This window comes from Parambassis ranga, chromosome 10 (genome assembly GCF_900634625.1).
Source record: "Parambassis ranga chromosome 10, fParRan2.1, whole genome shotgun sequence".
NCBI lineage: Eukaryota > Metazoa > Chordata > Actinopteri > Ambassidae > Parambassis > Parambassis ranga.
The window spans coordinates 19,576,422-19,602,320 of NC_041031.1; the positions used below are offsets into that span (position 1 = coordinate 19,576,422).

Consider the following 25,899-nt stretch of genomic DNA (forward strand, 5'->3'; position numbering starts at 1 on the left):
AGAATAACTCCAGATGAAAACCTTTAGTGCTTCTTTTCATGCTTTTGATTATGTTATTCTCTTGATACCTCTGCTGAATGCACCGCTATTCTGCTCATGACCTCTCAGAAAGATATGATCTTTTAGTTGTAAGAAAATCAGCTGCATTCATCTTTTTACTGTGGCATAATTTGTGGTTGAGTGGCCTCAGATTTGCCGTCCAGATAATATGACAGACAGAAGTACGGCTCTGTATAGGACTATAAATTGCAGAATGAAAGCTCTTTCTCTCACTTTTCCATGCTGAATAACTGTTCAGATGTTAAGTATTTAAAAAGCTTTAAATACAAGTGCTGTATGTTGGGAGCTGAATGGCATTTAAAGATGTTGCCATGTTATCTCTATCATCAGCCAAAAAATCAGTTGTGTGTTTGTGTGTACATCACGTGTTTGTGCGTGGATGTGTCATCCTGTGGGGTAATGATGTTTTTATGGCTCTAATGCTGTGCATCAGCAAGCAAAGCACCGTCACATGGCCTCTCCCTTTAAATGGAACGCAGCCATGCCGGGTTCACGGACTGTTTACAAATGGCAGACAAGGCTATACACCCCCCCCCAACCCCCACCCACCCACACACACACATGCACACGCCTTGTGCATTTAGCAGACAATTAAGCACGAGTGCATTACTGTTATTCTCAAGTGGCGTTTTTCACGTCACTGTCACAGTCCTCTAAGATCGATGGCCACCTGCCTTGTTCTCTTTACGTTTAGCCTCTGATTAGTCAGTAAAAAAAGATTAATTGGCTTGTTTGTTCCTAGAAAGCTTTAAATGAAGGGGGTTGGGAGGGAGGTCTGATATTCCCCAGACGCAAACCACGTTGCCGCGGTGATGTAATCATGCCCCGGTCCTCTCCTTCTCTTCCTCACACCCCCCCCCCCCCCCCCCCCCCCCCCGGCGATTGCTGAAGACGTTAATGACCCGGCTGCACAGCAAAGCACCTGAGCTTTTTTGTTGTTTTGATACATTACATCATTGCTCGGGGCACGAGAGGTGATGTCATTCCGGGTCTCCAGATTCCCTCCTCCCCCCTTCACCGCCTTCCCACTCACCTCCCCATGCACTGCTTTGACTGGAGCAGCTCCAAAACCAGCTCATACTACGCTGCTTTCGAGGCATTGTCTGGGGCAGAGCAGTCAGATCCTTTATTCAAAGGCAGCAGCCTCGGCTGTCTGCAGAAGTGTGTCAGATGTTTTAGTTTTAAATTATTTTTGTACTGGATGATGTGTTTGGATGTTTGCACAATATTATTATGTGTGAATATCATATCCGGATTTTTTTATTACTATTTTTATTATTAATGTTGATTATAGCTTAGAACTACTATTTGCCATCACAACTTCCTGTGCCCAAGAGAACTGTTTCAATTAATAGTTTTGCAAAAATAATTTGTACTTTATGCTGTTTAATTAATACATTTAAACAAGAATTGGTTAAAAATTAGTTTCATTTACATACAGGATAAATGACAAACTGATGCACTGAAACGTTGCAGATTTATGGAAATGTTCTTGTTTCCCCCCCAAACCACAAAATGTCAGGAAAATAACGGCGATGACAGAAAAAAACAGAAAACTCGACGCTGTCAACAATTCCAGAAAATGGCATGACAACAAAATGACAAGCAGATATAAATGTCACATCAGCTGTTTGAGGTTTTGATTGGTGGTGTTCGGCTTTCTTCTGCTATTAAGTGCAGATGGATTGTGACAGCTGTATTTTGTCTTCTGCATCTTGTTTGTGAACCGGGTTTCTGCTTATTTTTGTGATGTGGATGTGATCTGCAGCAGGTCTGTTGTTTAAACCTCCCATTGTTGCCCCAGTGGTGTTGTGTGTTTTTGTCATTGTGCAGTCCTTTTATTGTCTGCAGGGGATGTTCATATATGAGACTGGTCTGTGTATCTAATATCCAGAGTCTCCAGAGACATGGCCTCCCAGCTGAACACACACACACACACACACACATTTTCTCCCCTTCACAAAGCCTTGAATCGGTTTGTTTATTTGTTATTTGAAGCTTTGTTGGTGATGCTGCTCCACATTGTAGTACAAGCTGAGTAAAGGTGAAGTGGTGAAGTCTATTGCCACTTTTTTTTTGTCTCTTTATGCACTCTCACTCCTCCCCTCCCGCCTCCATTTCAGCATGTCTCGCTGCCTCCGTCGCCACAGCAACTGAAGGCCCTGGAGGGTGTGTAGGGGGGCTGGATGGCTGGCTGAGTGGTGGGTGTGTGGGTGCTTGCAATGGAGGGGGGGAGAGTGGGAGTGGGAGTGGGGTGGGCTCATACTCACCCAGTTGCCATGGCTATTCCAGCTGAGTGACAGTGACAGTGTGACATCACCGCCGCCAGTCTCTCAGTCGCTGTGTTCCTGCAGTTGAACACGTTCCTATTTCTATAGCCTTCATCTTTTTAAACCCTCTCTCTCTCTCTCTCTCGGTTTAAAGCGACCTGCTCCTTCTCTCTGAGCATCTCCCTGTTTTTACTCACTCTCTCAAGAGGAAGTGCTGCTGTCTCCCCGCCCAGGAAATGGCTTTCCTTCTTTTCGTTACTATGCCAACCAGCTCCAGCCATAGTCTTGTGCTGAAGTGAGCGTTATAATGTTATTATTCACACTATGCTCCTCGCCTTCTTCCATCCCTTCAGCCTTCCATCATCCATCCATCTACATTTTGATGTCTTGTTTTTCTTCTACCTCCCACCACTCATCTGTGTATCAACTCTTGTCTGTCTTATTCCATGTCGCCTCCTCCTCCACCCCTTCTCCTCTTTTCCAGCTCTCTATCTGCGCTCTATCCCCCCTCTCCTCCTCTTCCTCCACCACCACCACACTCCCCCTCCTCCACCCCTGACACACATACACACATCCCCCTGCTCCCGTTACAAACAAACCGCTGGCGTTAACGTACAGTACCCCGGTGGAGGCTGCAGGCGTCTCGGTCTTCAAATAATCTAATGGTGCATAAAGGCGTTTGAGTGTGTGTGTGTGTGTGTGTGTGTGTGTGTGTTTTCGTGTTGCTTTACTTTCAGAAGAGGGAGGGGAGAAAGTGAGAGAGAGGGAGAGAGAAGGAAGGCGGAGGGGGCAAACGTGAGTGAAAGTGTTGTCAGCCATTTTTCTCCTCTATTTTATTCCTTTTTCTGCTTTCTTATCGGCGCGCCGCTGCTCTCCGGCTGGAGATGTGATTGTCAAGTGCGCGGAGAGAAGCTGGCTGTTCTCTGCTTGGATAAAAGGATTTCTCTCTCTCTCTCTCTCTCTCTCTCCCTGTTTTTTCGTTCACTTCTGTGGTTTTAAGATATTTCTGTGGGAAGCAGCGGGGTGGCTGGAATAAACGCAGAAGGTGGCCTTGGTTTGGAGAGCCTAATCCGGCCAAGGAACAGCGGATACTCCCAAAACTGTCAAGCCTTCGCCGCCGCCGCCGCCTCCTCCTCCTCCTTCCAGAGAGACGGCGCAGCAGAGGGGAGTGGAAGAGGGGCAGGCGGCTTGGATGAGGATGATGGGGGTCTATGCTGTAGCATAGTGCTAGGTCCGGGATGTTAGATTTTAGCCCGATAAACATTTTTTCATTATGAAACCATTAGCAGCATCAGACAGCAATGGAGTCCCGAGCCAGCAAGATAAAACCCCGGTAAGTAGCCAATCGACGCGCAACGTTTTTCTCTCTCCCATCTTTCTTTCCCCCCTCTCTCTCTCTCTCTCTCTCTCTCCCCCTCGTTTATGACCCCCTAGATATGATTACCGGCCATGTAATGGATGTGCATCGGATTTCTATCGAGCCTGTACAAGATGAATGAACGCAGGGCAGGCCAAGGACGCGCCAGAAACCCGAACGAGTTGATCAGGGGCTGATTACTGCCCTCCGATGTGTGTCAGTGTGTTGTACTAGAAACGGCCGCCATGTGCTTGCTGTCACTGATGCGCGCAGACACACACACACAGACACTCCTGTGAATATTAGGATCTCACAGGCCTGGTGGATTTTAATACAATGATGTATTGGAAACGGTAGATCAGTGTTAGTCCAAAAAATAGACCGAGGGCACCTCTGTAGGCCTTTTATAGGTGTAATAATAAGACACACGGTGCAGATGAGAGTTTAATGAGCGACGTCCATGCCCTCATTATCTTTTACGATGCACTGAGATGACAGTGCTTGATGGTGGGGCTCTAAGATGTGGTGTTGGTGGTGGTGATGTCATGTGTGCAGCGCTGAAGCTCCCCCTAAATTCCCCCCACCTCATCCAGTCTCCGGGAGCTGCTACAGCTCAGGTCGCGTTACAGTAACCGATGCAGGATGAGCTATTTTAAAGCTCAGCAGAGCTGATGTGAGAACATGCACACAGCAGTGTGATCTGTTCATTGTGTGTTTCTGCATCACGATCAGCTGGGGCGTTCGTTTCATTTCGTTTCATCCCGGCGGCCTCTCGCTGGTGGCGCTGTCCGTGGTGCTGGAGGCAGCTCCAGCACAGACACTCGCAGAGAGCCTGAGCTTGATATGCACTTGAACGACACACAAACGGATTGATCGACTGTCAGCGCCGCTGGCATCGCTCACACACCAGGACCACACACACGCACACACGAGTCGTTAAGGCAGGCCTGTAAATCACACTGATGGACGGTTCCTGGGTCGCGCAGGACAGATGCCTTACGAAAAATCACCTTAATATTCCTATGATAGTCATAGATGTGCCATTGTTGAGGACATAGCTCATTTCCCCACAGCTTGGGCTGCTCCCCTCAGGGAAGCCTGCTGAGGGTGTATAGTAAGGCCACTAACAGTCTGCACTTTGAGGCATTTGTGCATCTATTCTAAGCAATTATTATGTTTTAAGTGTTGAAGCAGAGCCTGCTGTCCTTATTTTAATATTGATGCTGTTCATGCATAAAGATGCCCTCTTCATCATGGATCCTTTCAGCATTGATTATTCAGAGATGTAGAAAAAGCACAGACCACTTCTCCTGCTGTATAAATCCTTCTAAAGTTTTTACTATAATCACTCCTAATGAGGAAGGACAAAGCAGCTGTTAAGTGAATCTAATTTGTTACAGACAGGATAAAAATGTTTCTGTGGCCAAAACATAATTAAATCCTGAAACGGCTTCACCTCAAGTTAGACAGACAAGCCAGCAAGTTAACACAATGGTAATAATGTCCAACGTAGTGCAATTACTCTGCAGACAAGATTCAATTTTATCACAATTTTTAATTATTTTAGCACTTAAGGGCTTCATGTTTGGTCTCCCTGCACCTTCATTTGACTTTTGTTTTCCTATGTTTTTAGCATACAAATAGCTGCTTGTGTAAATATTCATTTATCCCAGCAGGAAACCCACCATGGGTCCAGTCAATACCATCTACCAGATCGTATTACAGTAATGACATCACCACTGTAGGCTCATCACCGTTGGCTGACTTAAATGCAATCCCCCAGCTTGCTTTTCTGTTCTTTTCTTTTTTTTTACCCCTTAATTTCCATTCTTATAATTGCATTATATATTTGCACATGGTGATTTACTGCATCACAGTTCAGTTGATGTTGATTTTTCAGGTTATTATGGATTTTTATGAGTTTGTTTTTTGATGATAGCTTTGTGAATGCTGTTCTCTTATCTAATTTATTATGGAACTGACGTCAACACACTGACCACCTGTGCGGGCAATAAATCCAGTAGAAAATGCAGTCAGGATCTCGACACTAATGGCCTCTATGGTGATATTTCTTTCTCTGTAATCACATAAAATGTAAATACTATAAATTCTCTCTCTCTCTCTCTCTACAAATACTTTGACCATATAGAACAAGTGATTCAAACAGCACCATAGTGGACTTGTCTCGTTGTAGGAGATCATTACTTCTTCCTGTCTAACTGCTGGCTTGTGTGATGGTGACTGGTGGAGCTGTTTCTGGGGAAGGGAAAGCCCAGAGAGCATATCAAACCCATTTAATCGGACACCCTGCCGAAGGGATTTTAATCTCTTGATCCGTGAGGCTCAGGAAAGCGAGAAGCTGCCATCGTGGTCAGAGGAAACTCTGGGATGTGTCTGCTGCCTCTTTGCCTTCCAACATTGGCGGTTTTCCATTTTGTAACAAGTAGATGAAGTTAACATCGCTGGTGAAAGGAGCAGTGCAGCAAATCAGAAAGAAAGAGCATTCTGTTGTCGGTGTGTCCTCCGATTGATTAATCGATTAAATGTATGGGTTCTCAGCAGAAGATGGAAGCTCTATGGATGCTTTGCACTCCACGGAGAGCTACATTACCCACTTAAGGAGCTTGGTCATCGTCAGGAAGGGGCATCCAGTGTAGTAGCAGAGATTCACCCCAGCACACAAAGGCGGTAAAGAGATTGAGAGCCAGCCAGCGCTTCCATGCAGGGCTTCCACCCAGCAATCTAGGTCATTAGGTCTGCAGTGTAATTTAAGGAGCACCACATCTGCTCACATGTAGGCAGAACTGAGTGTTGTGACTCGAGCATTAGAGCAACGTTTAATCCTCCTGCGACAGCTGATTGTACGTATTTTCGGCTGGCGATTCTGCAGAGCTCTCTTCATTTGTTTGCAAGCAAGCAGTGAATGTGGAGCACAAGAGTGCAGAGAGAGGCCAAAATAAGGTAGGAGAACAATCACAGTTTCATGGTATAGATAACATTTTGCTATCAATTGAAACAAACATTGGTATTCTATTTGGTATTGATCCTACTGTTTGTAGTTAACAACCTGCATGGCTGTGTCACCACGCTGCTGGTTGGAAGGGCTTAATGGGTGCGTGTTATTATTGATGTGCCGGCATCCATCTTGGCCCAACTTGCATGCCAGCGGGACGAAGAGGTCCCAGCACATGCTTATAGACCTGAATGGACCATGGCTTATTGACCGACAGACGGATGACCTAAATGAGTGGAGAGAAAGGATTAAGTGTTTATTATCCTCTCCCTTTATCCTGCCCTCCCTTTATCTCTCCCCTCTTTCCAGTTGGGGGGGAGGAGGAGGAGGGGCTTGTGTATGTAGAGGGGGGTTGGTGGTGGGCAGGTTTTGTTTGTGAGGAGGTGGGACCTTTCTGACTGGTTGTGGAAACCAGTGGGGATATTACTATTGGCATGTCGACTACTCAAATGCCTGGTTGGAGCGGCCATATCGACAAACTCCACATGACCGGTCGTGTACTCTCAATAATGAGGTGATTCAATGAATTTGCCCTCTGTGCACTTCCACTTATTGAATAAGGAGCCAAAATGTTTAACATATTTTAACAATTCAGCCTTTTGTTTGACCTCAAAATAGGTATACGTCCCTCTACTAGTATTTATCCTGTCTGTGGCACCCAAGCTTTTCCAAATAAAGCCTTGACATGTTTACAGTAGATACCGTGATGTTAAAAAAAGACCTCTGGGAAATGTAGCAGATTTCACAAGAACAGGATGGATGGATTTGTCTGGACCTATTTTCTGCTGCGGACTCCTACACTTTTGTTTGCTTTAGTGGTTATTTACCGAACATATTCAGGGTATTTGGAACCAACTCGGAATACTCTGTGATGGTCTATTTATGATATAACAAGAAAGTGAGACCAACAGTAACTGTAAACACAAACTAATATTAAAACTAAACTGTTGATCCATACAGTTTGCATGCAGGCATGCACTCTGATCATGTTTCAAACATCTTGTGTAACACCTTAGGTCGGTATTGCAATATTTGTTTTTTACTAATCTTTCCTCGCTTGCTCCAAAATATGTGTGATCCCCGAATACAAACCAAATTTCCCCAGGGATAACGGTGAAGTTGACTGTGTGCCTTGAGGCTGCAGCACTCATGAAAACAAATCTAATCATACATATAAATTGTCCTAGTGTCAGCGCCCCTTCTGATGCTTGTGATGAGGCTTTATCACTGCAGTTACTAACAGACAATAGAGATTCATCACACAATATTGTCCAGCCAGTAATAATAATGTGAAAATCAGCTGGAGGCGCTCTGGAGTGAAGTCACCCAGACGAGGGGATGGGAAAACAGCAGCCTGAGGGGGGTTAGCGACTGACTGGGCCCTCTGGTCGACCATTTTGGTTAGTGCAGCCAGCCAGATAATTAAACGTGATGGCAATCTTTGACACAGTGTAATCACATCACACCTCAGTGCCACAGGAGCTGCACTGTCTGCCTCTCAGTCTCCTGTCACTGACACATAAAGGGGCTTTGTGAACTGATACATCTCATATTCAGATTGTTTTTTTTTTTTCAAGCAAGGCTCAGATACGACTCGAGTCAACTCACCACGCCTTCAAGCTCTTCCATTCTTACCCTGCCTTCGCTTCATAAATGTTCAGAAGTCTTTTAGTCAAAACTAGCCTCCGCTATTCCACAGTGATCATTTTGGCAGCAGGGCACTTTTACTCCCATCTCTAAATGCAGACGAGTGCTTCCGAGGCTGTGATGTTTTTCTTAGAGGACATTTTGAGTGCAGATGATAGCTCAAACCCATTTACTTGCAAATCAACCTTTAGAGATGTATTTCAGTGCAATCTATTCCATTAGTTATCCAAGTGAGACTTAACAGTGTTGACTGCTGATGTCTCTCTGTCAGCGATTGCACATTTTTTAGGTGGATTCTCCTGTATTTACTATGTTTTTACAATCTAGAGAAAACATAAACTCATTATACATGAATAAAAACTCAGTAAACTCTTGTTTACTATCAAGATTTAAAGTTACAGCATGTTGGGAAACTAAATATAATCTCTGATGTTTAGATTTGGCACTGATACCCAGGCACCATTTGACTCCTAGATTTAAAAAAGAAACTTTAATATTAATGATTTGCCACTGCCAGAAGTGGAGTTGAAAGTGGCCCAGAGCAAACACTCCCTGCTGAGCATCAAATATATGTCGGTAAATAAAACATTTAGCCATGAAATATTTACATCCGCAGACACAGTGAACCAGTTTATGCTGTTTGATTAAAGTCGTAATTCTGCCCTCTGGCACTTAATCAGATATGATGGATTTATTTCAAACACAACACTCATATTAAACATCAGTTCATTTAAATACAATATTTTCTTGACATTTATTAATCTTAAAAATATCTTTTGTGTGTGTGTGTGTGTATTCTGAGTGCAGCACAGTGTTGAGTTTAAGGTTGTTTGGATAAGCTGCCTCATTTCAGATCTTATTTCATATGCGTGTGGGCGGAGCCTTTGTCACCCCTGTCGGTAGGTTAAAATAAACTTTGTGTAATGAAGTTTATTTTAACTTAGCATAAACACAATAATGATGGGTTTAAAGGGGATTATCACATGTATATCTTTACCTTTGTATACTGCAGTTATGATCACAGTGACCATGAAGACTGAATTATTTCGTCTATAACATGCCAGTAAATCATTTAAATTTCCAAGATACACAAAAAAAACACTTTTCTGCTTTAATATTATGAAAATAGGTTGTTTACTGATGATTGTTTATGCTCTGATTTTACATAAATAGAAATAGCTCTAGTCAAAAAATAGTCTCTAAGCTTTAAACTGTATTTTATTCATCTGCTTCCTAAAACTTCAGCACGCGGGGGTGGGGTTTCTGATGTATTCTACATTTCGGGGTCATGTCCACAGAGAAGTGGGTTGGCTCATTTACTGTATGGCTAATTACAGCCAGGCTCTGGGGTGTACAGTATGAATTACTCACAGGGATCCCCCCCACTGTCTGGTGCTCATTGAGGTTGTTGTGTACCTTAATTAGGGTGTTTCCTTGATGTATGCAGCAACGCTCGTTTCCTTGCTTAGTTAGTTAGTGCGAGGAGTTCCTGTGCAGTCAGGTGGTGAAAATAAACAGAGCCCTCAGCTCCTTTCATTTCACACGATTTCTTGCTCTATGTTTTTACTTAATAGCAGGTTTAATAGTCTATTATACTGACACAGGAGGAGGGTGAGGACGGGGGACCTCCACTCGTATAATGTTAAAACTTCCCATGAAAGTCGAAGGTTTTAATTAACGTCTCATTTTTTCTTTAGTTCCCTTCCTTTAATAATAAATTCTGTGTAAAGTTGAGCTCTTGCAGTGTGACTAATTAATATTTTTTGCTCTCTTAACATTGTGTAATCTCTGCTGCAGTATGAAGACAAATCCCTTTTTTATTCACAAATGTGTTTATAGGCTACACTCCCAATTAAAATGAAAGGGGGCATCATTTTCTTACCTAGTTGAGAAATGCAAAAAAAACACATTAATATCCTACAACAGAGAGTTTTGCTGTGCACATCATCAAATTAAAAGATCCTAGCAGGTCTACAGAACTTTATTTTTAGCCAAACTGAAAGGACCTCATGCCTCTAAATGCCTGGCAGTCAGAATGAGTGTTAGTGTGAGTGACCAATGGTGGCTGCTGCTGCTGCTGCTGCTGCTGCTGCTGCGCTGGCTCATACTGACCATCTGTGTGTATGTTGTGTGTGTGTATATGTGCAGCTCCCTGCAGACTTCAGCAGACTTCACCTGGCCGACGGCTTACACCCACAGGTGACCCACGTCTCCTCCAGCCACTCAGGATGTAGTATCACCAGCGACTCTGGAAGCAGCAGCCTGTCAGACATTTACCAGGTAAGGCCTGCCCTCCTCGGCAACGGATCCCCAGCTCGGACTCCCTCTGGACAGTCCAGTAGGTGTGATAGTTGGGTATTTATTTGAAGAATTTGTCATGAGGTTGGACATTGAGTATATCTAGAGCCTTTCTCATTGCTGCATTAGAGCAGAAGATACAATCAGAACCAGTTTAACTTTGTCTTATGCTCAGTGAGATAACTTTTTTTAGCAGTAACTTGGGATTTCCAGATACTAATAAACAGCATGGATGTCTCCTAAAACACCAGAAATTATTCTAGAATCTAACATTATAAAATCATCATTTTTTCAAGAATAAAAATCAGATGTTTCTACACTTTGATTGGTCTGTATGTGGCGTCACTACTACTGTAAAAGATACGGTAACATACAGAAGATAAAAATATAAAAAAGTATAGTATAACTATTTGCAAGTTAAGTTAATATTATTGCTTCAGTTGTGTCATTTTTGTTTCATTCCAGCTATTGTTAACTACATTACGTAGTTTTCTGACCCATCCTGAGGACATTTTAGCAAAATAGTCGAACAGATGTGGAGTAAAATGGGACAAACTCCACCTCATGGTGAAATGACAAGTATACGTCTGGGAATACTTGTCAGTGTAATTAGGAAGAGGGACATTTTTGGAAAAGAATGTAAAGGCTTTGCTGCCAGAAAGGCTCTAAGACACCAACAGAGACTGTCGCTGCTCAGCGGGAGATGAGCAGACAGGCTGGTGGCTGCGAGCAGGTGGTCCAGCCTGCATCCTGACTCCAGCTCTGCCTCTCATCACCTCAAAGCAGAAGTACAGAACTCCAAGAGAGCTGTGACGTCCGATCGTCATCACACGATGAGCAGCTTCCTGAGTAATTATGTGAAAATATGAGCAAAAGACTTGAGAGGATTTGTTTTGTGGTGTTGAAGAGTTACTATCTGGAAATATTCGAATCCCCAAATACAATTCATCTCAATAGAACATAGAAAGTCTCGTGACAATGGACGTGCCCCAAACCCTGCAACTAATCCTCTTAACACAGCGCACCCACCCTGACGCTGTCACCTGCTTCCTTGCTTGTTTGTGTGTTTGTTTTGTGTGCGCTCGGGGGCACAGTCACAAGTTTTGTTCAGACCTCTTTTTGGCTGCAGAGGGATTAGTTGGTTTGTTGGAATACAGCTCTATAATTACATGTGCGGCGTGTGTATTATCACAGAGGTGTTTGTGTGCATGTGTGTGTGTGTTTGGCCATGTGGCTGTGGCTGGCTGGGGCAGGTTGAACAGGCTATACTGTCCCCCAGTCTGTGATCCTGGTCTTAGCGCCATCTGCTAGCAGCTCTGTGGCGGCCTCTTGATTTCCCTCTCTGTGATTCACACTCTCTCTCTTTCACACACACACACACACACACACACTGTCCTGTTTTCTATTTTTTTCTCATCTCTATCCTCTTTGGCTGGACTCTATTCTTGTAACTGTCTCTGAATGCTGTGCTTGGGTGCCTTAACTTCTCGTCTGTCTCAGTATCTTTCTCCCTTTTCACACAGGATCAAACATCTCTGATTATTTAACTGTGCTTGTGCCTCCTCTGTTTAACCAGTGGAAAAGGTTTGAGTGATTTGGATTATCTGCTTTTGTTATTTGGACAAAGTAAGGTATTCAAGCATGTCAGTTTTAGCTACAGTAATTTGTATTTTCTGGCTTTTTTTAGGCTAATGATGGTGTTAGCTTCATAATAGTGCTCTGACACTTAGCACGTAGTGTCCAGATTATGGATAAGAGGCTGTTCCGCTGCCTTCTCTGGCCTCTGTGACTGAAGCTCTGTGTGAAGAACCCCACATCATCCTCACGTCACTGCCAACATGGCTCACTGTTTGTGTCTGAATAAATCATGAAATTGGTCCTTCAGAAGGACGTTGAAAGCATTGATCCAAGAATAGCCCTTATGAAATATTAACAACACCTGACTCCTAATGCCTACTGCACATTTATGGATTTTTGATACGTGCATGACACGAAAACAAGCCTGTGCATGAATACAAAGCTGCCAGGATGGTCAGTATTTATATATAGAACTGCAAAGTAAGCTACCAGAACAGTTTTTTTTTGCTCTCTTTTGGAAACAAATAGTGGCATGTATGAATAGATGTGTGCTGTCTTGTAACACACTGTGTCCTCTGTCTGGGGGAAAAAAGGGCAATGAACATGTCTGTGTTTTTTTTTCTGGTAAGACACTTTTATTCTCTTCACTTTGAGATATGATACAATTCTACTTGTAATGCATCCTGCTCTGTACCTAATATGTGGCTCCTCACTGCCAAAAGGCCTCAACGAACCACACATCATCTTTACCCCGCCCACTAGAGTATGCACAGCCCAAATGGCCACTCAGACATTGAATCTTTTATGAGCCTTTTGCACATGGTGTTTGAGGGGAAATGACATAGGGGTTCAGTGAGAGACAGGGCACGGGGACTCTGAGCATTAAAAAATTAAAGCCAGACTCAGTCTGGGAGGTGAAGATGCGTCTGGCTCTGGGATTTTTCGGACAGTTTGCAAAGGCTACCTTTTCTTCTCTTCCTTTTAAGAACTTCGCGGTTGGGCACCATATCAGGGTAAGAGGGTTTGTTGTTGGGAGGTAGCAAAGCTTACGTTTTGTAGTCCTTTTTATCCATCTGCTTCACTGTGCTCTGTGAGAGGCACTCGCATTGTGCCAACATGAACCAGCGAAGCAATATGGCCCCCTCTGTCGTGAATTGAAACATTTTTTCTTTGATGATAGCAGAGGAACTCTGTTAGTATTGCTCATGCACAAGTAATTGCGTTACGTTTGCTTCTCATCTTAGCTCTACACATATTTCATGTTGTGCTTTCAAAGAACAGGATCTCACTGTGAGGCAGACTGTAGAGTTTGCTGAGGGGAAGAGAAGAGGAAAGTAGGGAGTTAATTAGCTTGTTACTATGCGTAGCAGACTGTTTGGTATGCAGTGTTGACGTCTGTCTTCCTTCTACTGTACTGTACACCTCTTATCTGTTTCTTGAAGTGGGTCAAATCTGCAGTTTACAGACTATTTTTTGCTTTTGGTTGGAGATGCAGTGGTGTGTTTGTAGCTTCTGATTGATGATATTTTACACCTACAAATGTGTTCATGTGTGACTTTTGAGAATATGCAGGTAGGTGATTCAGCGTCTCGCCGAAAGACACTTGAACCGAGAACATGGCCACGGATGGTCACAGATCTGACGTTATGTTTGCAGGACAGCCAGCTGTTGATGCTGGATGGAGTCACCAAATCCCTCTTAGCGATCACCACTGATTACTGACTCCTTTCTCATCTGTTTAGGCCACAGAGAACGAACCGGGTGACATGGACCTGAGTGGCCTGCCGGAGACTGCCGTCGACTCCGAGGAGGATGACGATGAGGAGGACATCGAGCGAGCATCAGATCCCCTTATGAGCCGGGACATCGTACGGGACTGCCTGGAGAAGGACCCAATGGACAGGACCGACGATGACATAGGTGAGCACCAAAATCAGTGTCATAGTGTGAATAAATAATGCCTGAAAGTGCTGTATTTGCATTTGTATCTTTGGAGCATGTTGTGAAACACAAGCAGCACTTCTTGTCCCAATTTTAGCTGAATTCATTGCTCTACAACAGCCACTCCCTCCTTTCTTATTTAAATCGGTCACAGCAAATTTACATTTGTCTGAAGTCTGCGCTGCTCTCATTCACGATGTCGGCTTTCGAGTAATTCTCAAAGCCACATCAAGCTTGCACTATCATAGCCCTTAAAGCTATGACTCGACTCCAATGATAATGATAGGCATGTTAAAAAAAAAAAAATAAATAAGTACGCACACTCAGGGCTTAGCCACAGATGTGGACTTGGGGGGAGGAGGATGATGCATGGGATGTAGAGAGAGAGAGTAAAGAACGAGCGCCAACCAACACCCCCCCCCCTTTGCCCTCCCCCTCCTTCGCCACACACCCCTCCCTCTGCCGGCAGGCTTTTCTAGGTCACTCCAGCACATCCTCTCGCCTCACCTCTCCCAGCACATTAAACTTTCAGTGCTTCCACAGCTTCACACACAACGCTGTTGCCATGCCAAGCCCAGGTCAACCGGTGCACCAGACTGCTGCTGGCCGGGAAAGGAGATGGGTGTTTTCTCTCAGTGTTTAGAAACTTCAGAGAGCCCCGGATCATGCTTTACACATAGCGTTTTATGTTTGGTGACACACCCAGTCAGACACACAGCACTGAAGGCAGCATTGTTTTGATTAAATACATTCTACTCTGAGATCTTTGCCACCCTGAACAGAATTAAGAAGAATTTGGGTTTAAATGATTTATCCAGTGTCATTCTGAGAATGCAAGTTGCTATTGGAGCTTATGTAGGTTTTAGCATGGTCAGATACCTCCCAAGATATGCAATGAAATGTATTTTTCAGTAATTTAAGTGTGGGTCCTTCTCTCCACTAGCTCCTATAACTCACACACAGGTCACCGAGTGAACTGTCAGCGATTATTCTTGGCTTACATTAAAGTTTATATCAATAGAATTGATATTTGGCTCCACATAATGAATCCTCTGTTGGTGATGATCCATTTTGATGCTCAGCCCTTCAGCTCGTGTCTTCCTGGCCCGGATCGAGGGTGGCGCATGCTTGCCAAGAGCGCTGCCTGCCCTCTTTCTCCCCTCTGAATGTCAAGACACTCTTTGCTCTCTTCTTATTCTCTTAAACTCCTCCACTGTCTCTCCCTTTGTCCCCCTCACAGAGCAATTACTGGAGTTCATGCATCAACTGCCAGCATTTGCCAACATGACCATGTCAGTGAGGAGAGAACTCTGCGCTGTCATGGTTTTCGCTGTGGTTGAACGCGCCGGCACCATCGTCCTAAACGACGGAGAAGAGGTGTGTGTGTGTGTGTGTGTGTGTGTGTGTGTGTTGGTACACATTCATGTTCTTATAAGCCCTGACTCGTGACTGAGCCTTAAATTGTATTTATATATATATATATATATATATATGTGTGTGTGTGTCTGGAAGCTGAACCCTAGTCTCACCTCTTCACACCAATGAATCTTCTTCGATTTGATGTTTTTTTCTGCTCTATTAAACCTGAAAGGCGGACACCCCTTATTGCAGGGTTATTGAAGGATCCCTTAGGCACCAAAAGCTGGCCTCACTTATTTTCTCTTTCTTTGGCCAAGACATGACGCAAAGTTTCAATGAAGACAATTTGGTTATTTTTTGCTATAATGCACCCAAACAATGGAGAGCACACACGCACACATAGGCCTGGACACATTAGTAAATGTCCGGTCACTGAGAATTTAGGGTTCATTGAGCATATTGTTGCAGTCTGGATGAATGAATCCAAAATCTCAGCTTTTCAGGAATTCTTGAAAACATCCATATTTCCTCTAAAAGGAGAAAAATGCTGAGATTTACTTTGCTTATAGCAATTTTCACTTTATTCCTCAGAGGACAGTAAGAACCCATCTTTTGGTGCAGCAGCCCCCTTGTAGTTACTGCTTCTTTTTGATATAGAAGCTGTTGGAACTTAATCAGATCTTCATCCATTCACCTCCATCTTTCTGTCATTCATTTTTAAAATTTTAACCACATGTATTTCGGGTCTAGCTGGATTCATGGTCGGTGATCCTAAATGGTTCGGTGGAGGTCACGTACCCGGACAGCCGCACAGAGATCCTGTGCATGGGGAACAGCTTCGGGGTGTCACCCACCATGGAGAAGGAATACATGAAAGGTGTCATGAAGACCAAAGTGGACGACTGCCAGGTAGGATCCTCTGCGCTTGGGTTTGATTTCACCTGCTACACTGTGCCAGGGTCTGTTTTCTCCACATTTAAGTGTGTGAAAAGCAGGACACCAGCCCTGCCATCTAATGTTATAAATTCCACTGTGACCCACTTGTGATGAAAGCGTTTGCACTCATGACACCACAAGTTGCTTTGGGGCAACAGCATCCTGTTAAATGTGAGAATTTTGAAAAAAAAAAAAAGTGGCCAGTGGTGAAAAGAGCAAGCTCACGTTGTTTTTTGCATCACGAGTTTAAAGGATAAACATTAAAATGGCCTCTTTATTACATTTTCTTCAAGCACTTATTAATGAACAGTTACAGATTGAAGGATGTAGCAGAAAAATGCATGTTAAAGTGTTAATGATAAGGTTCTATAACTCTGTCTCTGACACACGTCTCCTTGTTTTGTCCAGTTTGTGTGTATAGCTCAGCAGGACTACTGCTGCATCCTCAACCAGGTGGAGAAGAACATGCAGAAGGTCGAGGAGGAAGGAGAGATTGTTATGGTGAAAGAGCACCGTGAGCTGGACCGCACCGGCACCAGGAAAGGACACATCGTCATCAAGGTGAATCTTCAACTCAACTATCAAATATTTATGAAAAATAAACATGTGCAGGCAAGGTAAAATTCTTTCAAAGGTTAACACCATCATTTTAAACCTCAGGGCACACCGGAGCGTCTCACCATGCACCTGGTGGAGGAGCACTCGGTTGTGGACCCCACCTACATTGAGGACTTCCTGTTGACCTACAGGACCTTCCTCTCAAGCCCCATGGTCGTGGGCAAGAAGCTCCTGGAGTGGTTCCACGACCCCAGTCTCAGGGACAAGGTACGTCCAGCAAGACTGTTCATCTACAGTAGATTGAATTGGAGACATTCTGAAGTTTGACACCTCTTTAAAAACATCTACTGTTGGATAGATAGTAGGTCAGGATGTAACGTATTCCCACACTGCAGCACATGCAGAACTGTCTGCTGATGTATGCTGCCCATATGATTTCCGCAGGTTACACGGGTAGTCTTGCTGTGGGTAAACAATCACTTCAATGACTTTGAGGGAGACCCTGCCATGACTCACTTTTTGGAGGAGTTTGAAAACAATCTGGAGAAAGAGGTAAGTGTAACATCAGAGAGGAGATTTTAGAAATACAATATAAATATTTTTACCTCCCTCATATCTTGATTTTTTTTTTCCCCCTCAGAAAATGTGTGGGCACCTCAGACTGTTAAATATAGCATGTGCTGCTAAAGCCAAGCCGCGGCTGGTGACTCTGACCAAGCCTGCCAGGGACTCCCCTCTGGCCTTCACCCTTCTAGGAGGACAGGAGAAAGGTTTCCGCATCTTCATCGATGCCGTGGAGCTGGGGAGCAAGGCAGCAGAAGTCGGCCTTAAGCGTGGCGATCAGGTAAGATGCTCCTCCTCGCCATATTTGCTGTCACCACAAACATTCTCTCTGTCACTCACTTAACCAACTATACATTCTGTAGATGAGTATACACGAGCAGATGAGTGTTCAGATTGATCTTTTTTTTCCTGTTAGAGTTCATTTTTGTTGTGAAATTGGTTTTACATTTTCCTCTTAACTGGCATTAAAAGGTTTCTTTTGAAAAGTCTTAAATTGAACTTGCCAGTAGCTGCGGGCACCCTGTGTTGGCTTTCTCCTCTCAACTTGACTTCTCAACCATTTTTCACACTTGGCAGTCCTCCGGGCTTTAAGCAAAGTCCCTTAATCCTTGAAACCATCTTGAGAGTGTCTGGATGCGAGTTAAGCCCTCTTGACTCCAAACATCCCCGGCAGCTGTTTCCCTCCAAAAGGAAGCAGAGACGCTGACATCCTTGGAAGCATTCGCTCCCTCGTCACCATCACACCTACCATTTACCTTTTTTTTTTTTCAAATTAAACCGCTTCGGTTTCAGTCATCACTCACTCAGGACCAACCGTTTCAAGGCTTTGCTATTAATCTCACTTATTTTCTCATCGGGCTCTCAGAAGAAGTTTCACTCAGCTGCGTCTCACTAATCACTCACTGATCCTACAGCAGACATTTGGCCTCTAAAGCCAATGTTTCCTGCCCTGTATGCACATTACTGCTAAAGGTGACTTCCTCTTCCACTAAAGGGGAAGTGGCAGCTTTGTCAGGTGATTGTGTTTAAATGCAAACATCCGGCATCCATACAGCAGCAGTAAAGACAAAGGCCATGCAGTTCGAAATGGGCATCATGTTAATGTCATAACCATGCCTGGGACTAAATGTCATGAGCTGGCAGTTTGTTGCCTCTTTGTGCTCAGGTTAAACGTGTAGTTCGGGGGTTAATACCTGTAACACTTCTTCTTTTGTCTCGATCCTTGCCGATGAACATAAATAACACAATAATAATAATAATAATAATACAGCTGACTGAGTTCATCTTCTTCTTTTCTTCAGATCTTGGAGGTCAATGGGCAAAATTTTGAGAATGTCCAGCTCATCAAAGCCAACGAGATTCTGAAGAACAACACCCACCTGTCTATAACTGTGAAGACAAACCTTTTAGGTCAGTTCATGTCTGTATGATCATTTGTGTCCTTTTTTAGTGTGAGTAAACATCGTGTCTCATGTAACCTAATTCTTCCCGTTCAGTGTTTAAAGAGCTGCTAACCAGGCCAGAACAAGATCACGATCTGGATGGCGAAGAGGAGCACGACAGGAAGAACGGGGCTCCCCACCTTCCAAAGATTGGCGACATTAAGAAGGCGAGCCGCTACTCAATCCCCGACCTGGCGGTGGATGTGGAGCAGGTGATGGGCCTGGAGAAGGCCAGCAAGAAAGCCAAGACCAACACGGTGGGAGGACGCAACAAGCTGAAGAAGATCTTCGACAAGACGCTCACCAGCATCCTGCCCCCGAAACCATACAAGTAATAATAACATGACTTGTTTCAAATATATCATACCCACAAAAAGTGTGATATTTCTGTTAGGTCCCTTATCTTCCAACTGTTGCCTACACAAACATTGCCCTCTGCCTGTTGTTGACAGAAGTGCTATCTCACACCCACCCCCTCCCTTCTCTTCACTCTGCTCTCCCTCTTGTGTTTCCATAGTGACGTTTGCGTGGGCCAATCACAGGACGACAGCATAGTGGGGATGAAGCAGTCCAAACAGATCCCACCAGCTCTCCCTGTCAGTGGAAACCTGTCGTCATCAAACCCAGACCTTCTGCAGTCTCACCACCGCATCCTAGACTTCAACAACCAGCCTGGTGTGTATGAACAGAAGTTCGTAGGACCGTGTTCCCTGTTACTCTACAGGCCCTGTGAAGCCTATGCTATATATATATATATAAACATTAACTCCTGTCCATCATATGTCGTGTGTCTTTCAGTCCCAGTCATACCGAGTGAGTATGTCTCCTCTTCTTGTGATCAAGCACAGTCATGTCTTTGCCAGACTCCATAACAGCCTTACAGCCACTGTACTGTTATGCACAGACGTTAATCTGCCGTCATGCTTGTGAAGGCTAATTTAGTAGAGCTAACAGCATCACTGACTTTTAGCTGTATGCACATGGTTGATTTACTGTACATGATCTGTTGGGTGGTGCCTCTGATCAAACTAATGAATGAGGGGAAGTGATTTATAAGGGGTGCTGGAAATACTGAATGGCTTTTCCTAAACATTGACCTTTACAGCCCGCATATCTGATCTGTTTGTTTTGTTGTTGTTTTTTTCAGACATGTCTGATCAGGTCCTACGAGTCTTCAAGGCGGACCAGCAGTCTCGCTACATCATGATCGGAAAGGACACAACGGCGAAAGAGGTGGTCACTCAGGCCATCCGGGAGTTTGCTCTGACTGCAACGCCAGAGGCGTATTCGCTATGCGAGGTGTCCGTCACACCAGAGGGCGTCATCAAGCAGAGGCGGTTACCCGATCAGCTCTCCAAGCTCGCCGACAGGATTCAGCTGAGTGGCAGGTGAGGACACCTAGATGATATAAAGTACATTTGAACATTAGAGAAGCCGAGACCAGTCAAGAGTAAATAATCACACATTCTCCTCCGTCAACAGATACTACCTAAAGAGCAACATGGAGACAGAGACGTTATGTTCTGATGAGGACGCTCAGGACCTCCTGCGGGAAGGCCAGATCTCCTTGTTACAGCTCAGCACGGTGGAGGTGGCCACTCAGCTCTCAATGCGAGCTTTTGAACTTTTCTGTGCCATCGAGCCCACTGAATACATCGATGACCTGTTCAAGCTACGCTCAAAGACCGGCTCCACCAGCCTCAAGCGCTTCGAGGAGGCCATCAACCACGAGACGTTCTGGGTGGCCACTGAGGTGACGCGGGAATCCAACCAGCTCAAACGCATGAAGACCATCAAGCACTTCATCAAAATCGCTCTGCACTGCCGCGAGCTCAAGAACTTTAACTCCATGTTTGCCATCATCAGGTGAGGAACCTTAAATATATGTAATGTAATAAACATGTAATACAATTACACACATTATTTATCATACTCACTGTAAACTGTGGCTCTCCCCGTAGTGGACTGAACTTGGCTCCGGTCTCCAGACTGAGGGGAACATGGGAAAAGTTACCCAGCAAGTATGAGAAGCTGTTTGGGGACCTGCAGGACCTCTTCGACCCCTCCAGAAATATGGCCAAGTATAGGAATGTTCTCAATAATCAAAACCTCCAGCCTCCAATCATCCCCCTGTTCCCTGTCATCAAGAAGGACCTGACCTTCCTACATGAAGGTAAGCAATGAAATATGGCAGACATATGATTTTATCTTAAATATGTTTTGAATGTTGCTAAATTAGGCAAGATCATGTGTTGGAGGATGGCATTGCAGTTGTTTATATAAGTTTGTAATTTATTGGCTTTGTATTCACTTTTTTCCTCCACCTTTTCCAGGTAATGACTCTAAAGTGGACGGTCTGGTTAACTTTGAAAAGCTGAGGATGATTGCCAAAGAAATCCGCCATGTTGGCCGCATGGCCTCCATCAACATGGACCCGGCCCTCATGTTCCGAACCAGGTCAGGATCCTTTCACAAAAACGGCTAGATTTTTTTAGATTAATAATGAACCTTCACCCTCCCTGTAGGATTCAATCACTTCTCCGCTGACTAACCAACTCTGAGGGGTTAGCCGGTTCACATAGATTCAATTCTGCATCACGCTTTTTTCTCTAAGCAGCTGTTCCCTTTGGCAACTGTGTCCTCTAGCAACTGTTTCCCCCACACACATTGTTGGCATAAGTTGTGCTCCTGTGAAAGTGCGTCTTTGTCTAAAGATGTCTCTTCTTAGTGGAGTGTTTATTGTTCAGTTTCCTTTCTGCTGACTTTCACGTGGGTCTTTGGTGAAATTGCTTCTCTTTGGTGATCTTGGTGGTCTTTCCTGTCCTAAGCTTTTTGTCTCCTCTCTTTCTCTCTTGACTCATCCCACCCTTTGCCCCCCCACGCTTCTCTGTTCATGGCACCCACCCTCTAGGAAGAAGAAATGGAGAAGTTTAGGGTAAGTTTGGTGACCCCTAAAACCTTTGCCCCTCCCTGCACCGTGGCCTTTCTTTTCTGCCAATTTGCGTGCTTCTTTTCTCCTTTTGCTGAAGCCTTGTTTCCATTAACCGGTTTGAGTTGAATCCTTCCGCTAACACTGCCTGATGCTAACCTGAGGATGTGGAATGAAGGGTCACATATGCTAACACATGGTCACACTTAACTTATTTTAACATTTTGTTGTGCATACATGGAAAAAAGCAGCCTTACATTAGCAAATGTGACCGTTTATGATATGTTGTTTTACCACTAAACGCATGCAGCTTGAATTTTACTTCACTGAGATCTTATCTGCTCATCAAACCTCTAAACAGACAGATTCAGGTTTTTTTTTAAATCATGCTTTACATTCTTGTGGTCAAATGGGACATCATTGTGCATACTAAACTTTTAATAGGAAACATATGAAACAACAGTGACTTAAAAAGAAAAATATTTTCACTTCTGTAACTCCTGATTATACAAGATCCACATCTTGTGTAATTATGAAAATTGCGTTCTCATAATCCAAAGAAGAAGTTTTAATCTTTGAAATATGAGGTGCTTCATTTTAATTGCTTGAAAATGTTCCCAAGTTCACTGATAGGAACAAATGTGGCTTCTGTAAGTTGATTGTCAGGGTGTAATTTGGCTTACACAATAGACCAAAAAAAAGAAAAAGCTTCTACTACTACAAGCTCTGACTCAAGCCACAGAAATGTAAACTATGACTGTGTTACACTAGCTCCCTTTCTACTCCCCTGTTGTTTGTCTTTAGCCGTCATCCCTCAAACTCCCCCCACCCCCCTAACCCCTGCTGTCTGGAATGTCTGGAATGTTTTGAAGCTGAGAGAAATAACTAAAGCTGTTCCCTGCATGTCCGAATTGAAATACCTCATTCCCTTTGTAGCCCCCTTAGTGATAAATACGCATTTTTATTCAAATAATGTCTCGTTTACAATCCGAAGCGATGCATTAAAAAGTCTCTCTCTGCCTTCTTCTGTTTGTTTGTGTGTCTTTGTGTGCCGCACAATCTTCTTTCCTCTGTGTGTTCACGTGGATGTGCACACCCAGGTCTCTAAGTCAGGGTAGTGCCAACGCTGCCGTGCTCGACGTCACGCAAACAGGCGGGCATAAGAAGCGAGTGCGACGCAGCTCCTTCCTAAACGCCAAAAAGCTTTACGAGGACGCCCAGATGGCCCGGAAGGTCAAACAATACCTGTCCAACCTCAGCCTGGAAACCAACGAGGAGAGTCTGCAGACACTGTCACTGCAGTGCGAGCCCTCCATTAGCACATGTGAGTCTATAATATGTGGTGATATTTAGACTGAAACCTCACTTGCATTAACGTGACGAGAAAGTGGTCAAAGGTTCTCTGTATAGCGAGCAGACCAACAGTTTTGACTGCTGCAACAGCCCAGTTGTTTTTCAAATCTGTGCCGTCTCACAAGTCTGTCTTTGAGACATGTAAGCATACAAATTTACTCATGTTTCCTCACACTGCTTAGTGCCCAAGAATGCCAGTGGGAAACGACCAGACACTTCTCCAGTTGTGTCCAGAGCTGCCAGTCAACAAAGGGGCCAGCTGGCCAAAGGAAACCAGGCCCTCCAGGTCCCCGCCGTGGCCCTGTACCCATCACGAAAGAAAGTGCCAGTCAAGGACCTGCCACCCTTCGGTAAGTAATGAATGTAACAACCAATTGCTTCATAATGATGTGTTTTATGGAGTCAAAAGCAGCCCACATGCCCCCTTTTGCCAAGTTATCTCCTTGTGATCCTGTTACTTGCAGATAATACCAGAAGCCATTTCTTTGTGACAGTGCTGCCACCTAGAGGCTGTCTGGCAAAAAAACTAAAGCCAAAAAAATCCCAGACAATGCAGCTTAGCATCCCAGCACCCTCAGGACGAATGGCAATGTTCCACATGCTAATTCTGCTCATCTTCTTGCAAATGTCTACAGGCACCAGTTCCCCCCAGTCTCTGAAGAAGATCCTGTCTCTGTCAGAGGAGGGGAGCGACCGGCACCGGAGGCAGCCAGAGGACACCGTGTCCAACGCCTCCTCCCAGCTCTCCTCCCCTCCCACCTCCCCACAGAGCTCGCCCAAGAAGGGTAAGCCAATAATCCTCCCCCTCCCTTCCTTCAACACCACTCTGCTGCCTCATTTTTTTTCCTCCTGGTGTGCTTCAAATGCCACCTGGTGGCCACCAACATGTACTACACCTGTGCAAAAAGTGTGTTCAAAAGTCAGTGGTCGTCAAGACAAAAACACTTTAAGTCCACAGTCAAGTGTTTTTGTTTATTTTATTTCCTGGAAACTCAAGCAGACAAGAGTGAAAGAATGCCACTCTTGTCATTCCATATTATACTATTTATTTGTGGTGCAGCAAAGGTAATAATTGATCAGAACTTAAAGTCCAAAGGCCACTAAACTCTAATATGTTTGACTGCTGACAGGATTGAGGACATGAGCACAGGCTAGTGTTCCCCTTTTCAGTATATATAAAGCTTGTTGTATTGTAATCTAAAGATAACAACAACCGTTTTAATTACATTCACTTATTTAATGCTTCCCCTTACTGCTGCCTGCTCCACATATCTGTTAGCGAAGGCTGTCATTTAAACATTCCTAAGCTGCTATTAGGCTGATTTATGCTGATAACAGCTGGGAAATATGACCACTGTTCCACTTAAATTCTATGGCTCAGCAACAGCAAATGCTTTAATGACCTTAACTAGAAAATATGTACTTACACGTGTCAGCAGTCAGCAGCAGTGATTTCTCTCCACAACTTCAAATGTACTGTGATGAAACTGTTGTAGTAAACAGCTGTTTTTATGCAGCAAAGACAACGCAGCCAGTTGTCTAATGGAAGTGATTTGACAACATGCGATACGTACATTTAGGAAGAATAAGACGTCTTAAATGTTGACTCGCACTTTTTGTGTAGGTTACAATCGGATGGGAGACGCGTACTCGGACTCCGGCCACAGTGAGATCTCCTCTCGCTCCAGTCTCGTCAGTAACTCCTCTTTCGACATGGCACAGGAGGAGAGGAGGCTCCGTCACTCCGGAGGAGTCGGAGAGTCTCACATGGGCGGAACGCGGCTGGAACGAAGAGCCACCACTGACCCCGACCAGTACAGTCTCGGGTAGGAATGCTGACAACTTCTTTCTAGCAATTTGTGTTCTGTTTTCAGGTGAGATGAAGACATTTTATTGTTGTTGTTGTTGTTCTTCATTTTAGATCATATTCATCAATGCAGGATTGTCGGGGCATTTATGCCGGCTGCCCTACAGTTCTCTCCTCGCCCAGTTCAGAGGAACTGACTCAGGATCAGGGCGACCGTGTTTCCCTCGATGCTGCGGACAGCGGTCGTGGCTCCTGGACTTCCTGCTCTTCTGGTTCCCACGACAACATCCAAACCATGCAGCAGGGACGAAGCTGGGAGACTCTGGCCTTCGGCGGAAGTGGAGGCGGCATCGGAGGTCTTCCTCCTGGGGGACCAGAGGCGTTATTAGGAGGTCCAGCTGCACTATGGGCGGCACAGGCCAGGGGGAGCTGGGCATCTGCCAGCTCCTCCTCCTCCTCAGCAGCGTACTGGGGAGAGGACTCTGAGGGTGATACCGGCACCATTAAAAGGAGAGGTGGAAAGGACGTCAACGCCGACCCAGAAACAAGTAGCATCACATCCACCGGGTCAGAGGAGGCAAAGCAGCTCGGCCGGCCGTCTCCATCACCCATCACTGCCGGGGGTAAAGGACTCATTTGTGAGTGACCGCTGTTTGCAGTGCTTGGTGCTTGAAATACAGTTTGGTCACATAAAAACAAGACGTATTAGTTTAAGAGGACACTGTGTTTTCAGTCGTCATTGCCTGAAAAGCACCTTCTTGAAGTTCCTCTCTTTTGTCTCCCTCCA

At 44.6% G+C, this 25,899-nt stretch overlaps 1 protein-coding gene across 9 annotated transcripts in view; it reads left to right on the forward strand.

Moving 5' to 3' along the window:
- rapgef2b (Rap guanine nucleotide exchange factor 2b) overlaps positions 1-25,899 on the forward strand; it is an 81,016-nt gene that overhangs the window by 51,651 nt on the left and 3,466 nt on the right. For 4 of the 9 annotated variants that reach the window (XM_028415418.1, XM_028415419.1, XM_028415424.1 and 1 more), the window contains 22 exons: positions 10,496-10,627; positions 13,966-14,143; positions 15,405-15,541; positions 16,274-16,432; positions 16,868-17,020; positions 17,120-17,284; positions 17,462-17,569; positions 17,658-17,861; positions 18,883-18,991; positions 19,078-19,354; positions 19,541-19,698; positions 19,822-19,836; positions 20,171-20,411; positions 20,506-20,889; positions 20,985-21,196; positions 21,357-21,480; positions 21,935-21,958; positions 23,053-23,276; positions 23,488-23,655; positions 23,941-24,090; positions 24,930-25,131; positions 25,227-25,750. In XM_028415418.1, the coding sequence (XP_028271219.1) occupies positions 10,496-10,627; positions 13,966-14,143; positions 15,405-15,541; positions 16,274-16,432; positions 16,868-17,020; positions 17,120-17,284; positions 17,462-17,569; positions 17,658-17,861; positions 18,883-18,991; positions 19,078-19,354; positions 19,541-19,698; positions 19,822-19,836; positions 20,171-20,411; positions 20,506-20,889; positions 20,985-21,196; positions 21,357-21,480; positions 21,935-21,958; positions 23,053-23,276; positions 23,488-23,655; positions 23,941-24,090; positions 24,930-25,131; positions 25,227-25,750 (4,048 nt within the window). The remainder of the gene's footprint in view (positions 1-10,495; positions 10,628-13,965; positions 14,144-15,404; positions 15,542-16,273; positions 16,433-16,867; positions 17,021-17,119; positions 17,285-17,461; positions 17,570-17,657; positions 17,862-18,882; positions 18,992-19,077; positions 19,355-19,540; positions 19,699-19,821; positions 19,837-20,170; positions 20,412-20,505; positions 20,890-20,984; positions 21,197-21,356; positions 21,481-21,934; positions 21,959-23,052; positions 23,277-23,487; positions 23,656-23,940; positions 24,091-24,929; positions 25,132-25,226; positions 25,751-25,899) is intronic. The other 5 variants (XM_028415421.1, XM_028415422.1, XM_028415420.1 and 2 more) reach the window with 5 other exon arrangements.